Here is a 9,090-nt window from a genome sequence, read left to right as displayed (position 1 = left end):
TTTGTAGCACACTAGAGCCAGATAACACATTAAAGCAATAACACTACACACACACAAATGCAAAACCCAAAATTTATTTCATAAAAAAATTATACAGTTATTCACCCACACACTATCACTGAAATATTATTCAGACAGCACTGAATGTATAATCCCAAATTAATCTATAATAACCTGGTAATTCTTACATGTAATGATGAATCTGCGACTGACCTATTATGAATACACAGCTACAGTATATTTGTAACATTTTACCATTATAAGAATTGATTTAGATATATTTGTTATTACTGGTCCTGGTGGAATAACACATGACAGTACAGTACATATCCCAGAATTTCATAGATAGCAATGCAATCTCTCCAGTTGGTCTTGTACAAGCTTAAGTAAATAACTGTTAATTAAGTATTGTTAGTTTGTTTAGGCAACCATGGTAAGACACTAAGGCCTTTGTCAAGTATCATCTGATTTTGTCACTCCCATGTGCTCACAATAGTGTGTAACTGTAAACAAGTTTCACTGTCAGATGTCTACAGTTTAATCCAGGGGAGAAGTTTATGCTCTTAAATGCTCACTGTTTCAGCACAGGCAACTCTCTAGGTTTAAAGAAGGCCTGGGACATGCCCATTGCATAAATATACACCTTGGAGTCCACCACTATTTTCTCCTTCTGCATCAGCTCTTTAAAAAAACAAGAAAAGGTACAATGAATGTGTATTTAATCAAAGCAACACCCAACACTCTGAATAAAAACGATACTAATGTCAATTAATGGTTTATGAATTATTTTTCATGTCAGAGAAGGGCCCTCACCATCAATTTTTTGCTGAAATTGATCCAGAGGTAGAAGAATCACCTCTACAAATTCTTAAATAAACAACAACAAGAACAGATGCCAAGTCAAATACTGGTGAATTTTAGGCTATATATACATAGATTTGTTTTTAAAAGTGAATACCTACCTCCATCACCTAGACATGCCACAATGAAGAAGACAAAAGGATGGAGACAAAAGGAAAATCACAGTTTGTGCAACATTTAAAACATTTGAACATTTAACGTTTTCTGTGATTAAATAACATTAAAAACGCTTTCAGATGCAAGACAACATCATTACACTCACCCAGCTGCTGAGTGGGGTTCATATTTTCAATGTCATCTCCATTTATATGTACCATTACAATCTGTGTGGTGCAGTTAGATAGGCCCGGGTCTAAACATGTGACTAAAAGTTAAAAGAAGAGGGAAATATTTGATATTATAATATATGAGGTTTAATTATTGTTGGTGACTATACACACAATATTGCTGCAGTTATACCTGGGGTGTTGCCCACTACTTCTCCTTTGTAACCAGTTTCCTCCTTTAGTTCTCTCAAAGCAGCTGTTTCAGCACTCTCATTGTCATCAATAAGACCTGAAGCATACACAGAGAATAATAAATAATTTATGATATATACACACACACACACATTTACTGTACATATAGAGTAATAAAAAAAATATATATATATATATATATATATATATAATCCATTATATGTTATATACAAACTGTGTTGAAAGAGATTCATATACGTCAAACATCATCAGACCTGCAGGAAACTCAAGTGTGTTGCAGCCCAAGGGTGGTCTAAATTGCTTCACCATAACAACGCAATCTTTGTGCAGAGTCCTCTTCAGCAGGGCTATGATTCCCACACCTTAAACCCATTTCAAATGTATTAATATTTATAGAGCATTAAACTACGAACATGAATTTAAACAAGAATATGTGAGAGAGTTTGGAAGCATAAACACACCATCAGCTTCAGTGTTGGCTACTCTGGTCGTTCTCTTTGCAGTTTCCCATATTCTGAGGAGACAAAGTTCAAGAAAAAATAAAGTATTAAAAGCTTAAAGTATAATAAGCTACACATTTAAAAAAAAATTACTCCAGTAATTAATGGTATTTCTTTCTAACTATCTATGAAAATTAAATGAAGTGGCTTTGTCACTGTCCACCTACAAAGTGTTATTTGGTGGAATAGAATAATCAACTAGACTATATATTATTCTATTAACCCTTGTGTGTCAATTTAAAAAAAAAAATTACTCAGAGGTCCTTAAAGGACAAAAATGTCCACGTCAAAAAACTGCCATAATAATATTATATATTAATATTATTTTTCACTTTCAATTTTTGTTACCAACATCAGTCCTGATTATAACTAGCAAATATTCATTCATTTTCAGTATTTTAACCCATTAAATGCCAGTTTGTTTATATAGTGCCACTGTTTTAAAAAAAAAATAATAATAATTTCCATATAGTAAATGCTAGTGATTTTTTTATTTTATTATTTTTGGGGGATTATCACAGTCTGGGATATGCCAATGATTAGCAACAACACTGATTTTGATGCATTATTATTTTTTGTGCAGTGTCAGATTAAAAAAAAAAAGAAAACACTTGTCAAAAAACTCCCATATAAATATTATATAATAATATTATTTTCCACTTTCACTGACTGAACCGACATAAGTGCTGATCATAACTACCAAATATTCAATCATTTTTTTGCATTTTAACCCTTATAACAACACAACCACACAATTTTAGCTGCATCATTTATTCAATAGGCCTGCAGTGCTCTATAATACAGCAAACAGAAAATAAGAAAAAAGTATATAAATGCTCCATAGGCTAAACATGAGAAAAATTGCGCCATCAGGTGGAGAATATTAAAGAGATAGATATATATATATATATATATATATATATATATATATATATATATATATATATATATATATATATATTCAGGATCATGAAAGCACAATATCACAGAATGAATGATTTTATACTTTAATGTAACTGCAGTTTTAATGGGTTTCATTGGGGACATTTTTGTCCTGAGTGTAACTATTTTGTGTACAAAATGTATTATAGATGTATTACAGGAGAGGTTGAAATATAAAAAATACCCACCTTTGGCAAAATGTATGCCATTGGCATTAACACAGACCAAATGGAAAAACAAGAACAGAGGCAAAGAAAAACTAACAGTCCAGAGGTCACACATCAATCACAGATCAATACCTGGTGCTTCCAGAGGGGTCCACGTATGTGGTCTTCTCGAGCTTCACCCACTTTCCACTCGCAATCAGCTGTCAGGAACATATTCATAAGTCATATTTACTTATTAAAACACTTGTATAACATGGCATATCTGAATTGCATTCAAGTTAAATTAGTAAGTCAGATCCTTACTTCCTCTTTGACAACGTGAGGTTCAGTCGTGGCTTTCTTTGGAGAGCTCATCTTGTGAAGTAGGTCAATGACGTCTGTGCTCTGGGACAGCTACAGTAATTATACACGTACAACATGAAATTAAATTACACGGCGCATGATGCTGTCATAACTACAACTGGTCTATTTCAACTAATACATACATAGATACATCTCTCTGTGCGTATGTTTTCAAGGTAGTTTATAAAAAGTGAGGCACATACCCGAAAATCTAAGGAGTTTCTCCAAAGAGTTCGTCCAATAAATCACAGTAATCGCTTGAGAAAAGTGATGTGTTTAGTTTTTCCCCCAATGTAGTCACGTGTTTAATGAACATCTGCCCACTTGTGTGCGACGAATATCCTTCCCCCTTTTTCGAAACATATTCTGTTATGGTTAAACACATAATATGGCCAACCTGAAGCCTAATATTTTAGCTATTCAAACACATTGGAACATAATAATAATAATTTACATCTGTTATAAAGTACAAGTTTCAACACAAAGCACAGTCAGGAACCGGAACTGCTATTATTGGTACTGTCGGTAGACCGGAATGTTTTGGAGGTCGCACGAAAATCCAGTGTGAGTTTTACAGCAGGAAGAAAGAACAGATTGTCAACTGTCAGTTCTCTGTTTGGTATCCTTTATTCAAGAAACATACTATTAAGAGGTAAGAATGTTGTTTGTACTACCTACAAATATAGAATGATCCTGACTCGGGGAAATCAGAAAGAGTCTAAAACGAGTGTATTGTATAATTGCCAAAAACTCTCTTAAGGAGGTTACCATAGTGTTTTGGACATGTACCATAGTATATAACCATGATTATTTCGAACATGTACAATGGTATTCTTTGAAGTACCTTAAGATACCATGTAAATCATACTGCACCAAGGTATGTATGACAAAAAAAGTCATATTATTACCTTGTGATGCCATGGCTACTATGGTATCACTACAGTAGTTTTAACAGAAAACAGCTTGTATTGAGTATCAATAAACATGTAGATCAGATGATGATATCTGAAAATATTGTATATTGTAAGGGTTAATCAATTGTTGATTGCATTGAAGTAAAACATGTCTAACTTTAAGAAGATACTAAACAAGATTTTGTTATTTTGGATCACAGATTTTTTATATATATTATTATTAAATCTGTAGTGATGGTTGTTTTCTCTTTTCCTAGCTTGATTCTACCTATACCTCAAAATGTAATTGACTACTTATTAGACGATGGGACACTTGTGGTTTCTGGCAGGTATGATTTGGGCAAACATTTGGTATTGAACATATTATTAGGCCTACATATTGAAAGCTTTTGCCTGATTGGCTCTTTTTATTGTGAGAACAGCACTCAGCACACACAGGCTAACAACAGTGACTCGGATGAGGAGGACATTCAGGTTTTTGGCATTCAGTCATCTCTTTAACACTTGCTGTAGCCTGTTATCAATGTTACCTAATGCCATGGTTTGTTTTCCAGTGGACTGATGATGAAACCACAACAACAGTTATGGTGAGATGATGTCCTGAGCTAATCTAAGGCCATTTAGGATAGTGTTGTGATATTCTCGTGCAAGGTATTGAAGAGTAAACTGTGTGAATATTTTGCAGGCCCCAGAATTTCCAGAGTTCAGCATAAAGGTGCAGGAGGCAATAAATGTTCTGGGTGGGCGTGTCTTTCCGAAACTGAACTGGAGTGCCCCTCAGGTGGGAAGACCAACCAGCCACTGTTCATTTTAGTTACATCTCTCATTTGCATTTGAAGCTGCTTTTGCTCTATAACCACAGAGGTATATAGTACTCACCCTACCCTCTACCTTTCCTTTTAGGATGCCAACTGGATTGCCTTGAACAGTTCCTTACAGTGTCAGAGTCTAAGTGATATCTTCCTTCTTTTTAAAAGTTCAGATTTCATCACACATGACCTCACACAACCGTAAGTGTCAAGGGCAACATTTCTGAGCTCTCAAACATGTTTAAAATGACAAAAACATGTGTGTCTCTCGAAATGCTTATACTCTTGATTCCCTATCATGCTCCATGTGACTTTGTTTTGTTTCATATCAAGAAAGACTCTATAGCAGGTCTGTGCAAGTAACTATTATATCTCTCTTGTTGCAGATTTCTTCATTGTAGTGACGATTCTCCAGATCCAACCATAAACTATGAGGTATATTTTTGTTCCATAGCACATACAATGTACATATATATATATATATATATATATATATATACACATTACCTAAATTAACCTTTTACAAAAACAGGAGGACAACCCTTAAATATCTTATTTTCTCTATGGCACTTATTTTGTCCAGTTGGTTTTGAGAAAATGGAGTGAGCTCATTCCAGGAGGAGAATTCCGCTGCTTTGTGAAAGAAAACAAACTAATTGGTATGATTGTTCTGCATATGTGGAATATCTGTTTTTAATATAACACTTTCAAGTAAACAACACAAATGAGTATCATGATGTATTGCAAAGATTTGAAAATTAGGGGAATGTTTCAGACCTAATGCATTGTAGCTTTGAACTAGCACTTCTCTGGCACCTTTTATAATGTGACACGCTAGCAATATGATTTATAATCAATATTAGGCCTGTTTTTTTTAGCAATCTGTCAGAGAGATTACACACAACATTACCAGCACATTGCCAAACAGGAGGCCAGCATCTGCTCCTCTGTTCTGCTGTTCTTCAGGGACCACGTTCAATATCAGTTCCCAGACGAGGACTGTAAGTACTGTAAATTACAATGAAGGTAAAAGATATTTAATCTAGTTATTAGTATACTATATATGGGCAATAACTCTATACTGTTTCTTTTTTCAGTTGTCATGGATGTTTACAGAGACAGCTCAGTAAGGTTTTTATAAATGTACATCTTACATTTAAATGTGTCATTTATGGTTTTACAATGTGACCCATTTCTAAGAAAGGATATCAGCATTCATCCATCCTGAAAGGACGTTATTATAAATGTTTTTTTTATATATATATATATATACCCAAACTTTACAACCACTGGCTTGCATCTGAATTACATTTGAAAAACTGTATATATATATATATATATATATATATATATATATATATATATATATACATACATATATATATATTACATATATATATATTACATTTGAAAAACTGTATATATATATATATATATATATATATATATATATATTACATTTGAAAACTGATATATATATATATATATATATATATATATATATATATATATATATATATATATATATATATATATCAGTTTTTCAAATGTAATTCAGATGCAAGCCAGTGGTTGTAAAGTTTGGGTTGAATTATAAAAGGACAACTTATAACAACACGTGTGTATGAAATGTGTTTTCTTATAGGGACGTGTATGGTTGATTGACTTAAACCCTTTCGGTGAGGTCACAGACTCTTTGCTCTTCACGTGGGAGGAGCTAACCTTTGGGAATAACCTCACAGCCAATCAGGCACAGGCAGAAGTATGCCATACTTGTCATAATGTCGTACCAGTCTTGTAAATAAAAGACAGTTCTGCACTGCCTACAGACGGTTTATATACACCATATATTATTAGGTTGGACCTGCCTTTCGGTGGACCGCAAGTGAAGTCACTGTGCAGCCCAGCCCATGTCTGTCCTACCGAATCCCACAAGACTTCCTGGACCTGACTTCTGGAGAAGATGCATATAAACTCATCGATTTTTTAAAGCTAGTGAGTGAAATGGGGAAGAACAGTCTATTAATATAAGAGGAAAACATATTTGACTGCACTTTAAAAAAAGAAAAAGTGTACCTAAATGTTATTTTATTGTAACCTTTTCTTCTGTAATTGCAGAAGAGGGGTCAGCAGCAGGAGGAGGAGGAGTCTGAAGAAGAAGGGGCAGGGCCTCAGTTATAGATGAGCAAAGATGCTGTGTCAGTAGTATTTAGTTCACCCAAAAATTAACACAAATGAAGATTTATATCTCAGCCCTGTAGGTCCTGTAAATCTTTTAAAAATCTTTGTTTGTGTTCCACTGAAGAAAAAAAGTAATGTGTTTTACAGCATTTACTTTTTTGGGGTAGATCACCACAAGTAGGATTGAGCACTAGCTGTTTTTAGGTGTTGAGTAAAACAAATTAATTTTCTATCAAATGCTTACTCACGCCTCTCTGTTGCAGAAGACATTTTTATGTTTTCTATCCACAATAGTGCTTACACACCTCATAAATTAAAAGTGCAATACATTTAATACTGTGAAAAAGATGATGCTCCTGTGTAAATCATGCAAAATAAAAAATAGACAATATAATAATAACCAGTACACAGCCCTTTTTTCATCATCCACACGAGGGAGCCAAATAACTTTTTAATGTTGGGGTATGAGAGTAATTGTAGAAACATTCAGATTGCTCTTAGGTCTTGAATAGTAATTTGGGAGAAAATGCATTCAGTTCTCTCCAAGTGAACATTTACCATCTCTTTCTTACCAGAACATAATTTGATTGGGTTGTCTTAGTTTTTTGCTCCCAAATATAAACCTCTGACCCTTTTAACAGACAGTGATGATTTGTTTACACTTTATTTAGCATCAGTCTAACAATTATTTACTAACTAAATTATTTAATGTAAATTCCTAATATAATTTTTTGTGTTATATCACCCTGACATTCATTTAAAGGTTTCTTATTAACATAAGGAAACTTTTCCATTATCCTTTGGTCATTATACTGTAAAAACATACTGTAAGCTTCAGAACTCAAAACTTTCTGCAAAATGAGCATTTGTTGAAACCAAACTGCCAAAATGACTCGTTCTCTACTAGGGGTGTGCAGCGAAGCCATTATCTGAATCTATTCATATGATAAAATTATCTGTATCAGTCTCTGCATTCTGATAGAACCGCATAAAAACAACAATTGAAATGCCCATTTTTAAATGTATAGTCTATTAATAAAATATGCCTTTTAATTATAATAGCCTATTAATAATAATACGTTGTTATTATTATTATTATTCTAAAATTATTAATAACATTTTAATTTAATATATATATTTTTTTTACCAGTTGAAGCTGAATTTGTAGGCTACACATATGTTGTTCACTGTGGTTTCTCCTGGTAGTTCAGATATCAATATCTGCATGAAACAGAATTTTAGATAAACATTATTCTGGAGGCAAGAGGTGTTAAGCTCAATGTGAAATGTCAAGCACACATTTTGCAGTGAAAAATAAATGCAATTCAAACATTACATTTTTTTTTTTTTAAATAAATCAATGCCTACAAACTGGTGAAAGTCCTGTAAATGTATGAGGAATTTTTACAATAGGGCACCATTATTTAGTCAAATAATAACAAATAATTGTAATGTTACATTTGTTAACATTCTCAAATGTAGCACAGTTTAAAGAAGAAGAAAAAGGAAGACGGAGCATGTTTCAGTTCCTAAGCAGGAATATTCTGAATAGATGAATAATCTATGGATCATTTAAACCTTTATGGAGCATTTTAATCTTGTTTTAGAATAAATTCTTATCCAGATAATTTCCTTAATTGCTGATGTGTATATCAATTTGGACCATTTGTCAAAGACGGATAGACGAGCTCAGACGTGAAATCATCTCTTCGGGTCAGGAATTTAACATTGCGCTCAGGTTTAGGCTAAACATGAATACATGGGAATCACGTGTGATACGTTCACATAGACATTGCAAGAAGTGGAAAGTGATGTCGTATCTTTGTTAATGTTACACTCGATAAGCTCCAGACGCGTACAATTAACCAAGACTGTAAACGGAGTTGAGACCGCGC

General features: G+C 33.3%; 2 protein-coding genes across 2 annotated transcripts; one reads left to right on the top strand and one right to left on the bottom strand.

Moving 5' to 3' along the window:
- Positions 1–71: 71 nt before the first annotated feature.
- On the bottom strand, positions 72–3,605 carry nudt5 (nudix (nucleoside diphosphate linked moiety X)-type motif 5). Its single transcript, XM_052118832.1, has 10 exons — positions 3,495–3,605; positions 3,253–3,342; positions 3,082–3,149; positions 1,802–1,854; positions 1,595–1,702; positions 1,321–1,416; positions 1,124–1,225; positions 963–971; positions 814–867; positions 72–681 (listed from the first exon to the last, which is right to left on the bottom strand). Exons 2-10 carry the CDS (start codon positions 3,301–3,303, stop codon positions 572–574), a joined length of 651 nt encoding a protein of 216 aa, XP_051974792.1. The 5' UTR covers positions 3,304–3,342; positions 3,495–3,605; the 3' UTR covers positions 72–571.
- On the top strand, positions 3,600–7,600 carry LOC127637507 (cell division cycle protein 123 homolog). Its single transcript, XM_052118595.1, has 14 exons — positions 3,600–3,665; positions 3,759–3,943; positions 4,463–4,534; positions 4,628–4,679; positions 4,760–4,792; positions 4,891–4,986; positions 5,109–5,215; positions 5,401–5,449; positions 5,598–5,673; positions 5,893–6,015; positions 6,112–6,140; positions 6,660–6,776; positions 6,872–7,009; positions 7,133–7,600. The coding sequence occupies exons 1-14, from the start codon at positions 3,600–3,602 to the stop codon at positions 7,193–7,195; spliced, it is 1,206 nt and encodes a 401-aa protein (XP_051974555.1). The 3' UTR covers positions 7,196–7,600.
- Positions 7,601–9,090: the final 1,490 nt, after the last annotated feature.

The sequence above is a fragment of the Xyrauchen texanus genome, chromosome 45, assembly GCF_025860055.1.
Source record: "Xyrauchen texanus isolate HMW12.3.18 chromosome 45, RBS_HiC_50CHRs, whole genome shotgun sequence".
NCBI classification, from domain to species: Eukaryota; Metazoa; Chordata; class Actinopteri; order Cypriniformes; family Catostomidae; genus Xyrauchen; species Xyrauchen texanus.
Note: the sequence above shows the minus strand (reverse complement) of the source record. Positions and strands in the feature narration are given on the sequence as shown.

Bases quoted from the DNA above. Each gene is read 5' to 3' on its own strand.
- nudt5 (XM_052118832.1), bottom strand. From the start codon at position 3,303: ATGAGCTCTCCAAAGAAAGCCACGACTGAACCTCACGTTGTCAAAGAG. The intron at 3,150-3,252 runs GTAAGGATCTGA...TGTTCCTGACAG, and splicing joins CTCACGTTGTCAAAGAGGAA to CTGATTGCGAGTGGAAAGTG. The intron at 1,855-3,081 runs GTATTGATCTGT...TTGTCTCCTCAG, and splicing joins GACCCCTCTGGAAGCACCAG to AATATGGGAAACTGCAAAGA.
- LOC127637507 (XM_052118595.1), top strand. From the start codon at position 3,600: ATGAACATCTGCCCACTTGTGTGCGACGAATATCCTTCCCCCTTTTTC. The intron at 4,987-5,108 runs GTGGGAAGACCA...CTTTCCTTTTAG, and splicing joins TGAACTGGAGTGCCCCTCAG to GATGCCAACTGGATTGCCTT. The intron at 6,141-6,659 runs GTAAGGTTTTTA...GTTTTCTTATAG, and splicing joins ATGTTTACAGAGACAGCTCA to GGACGTGTATGGTTGATTGA.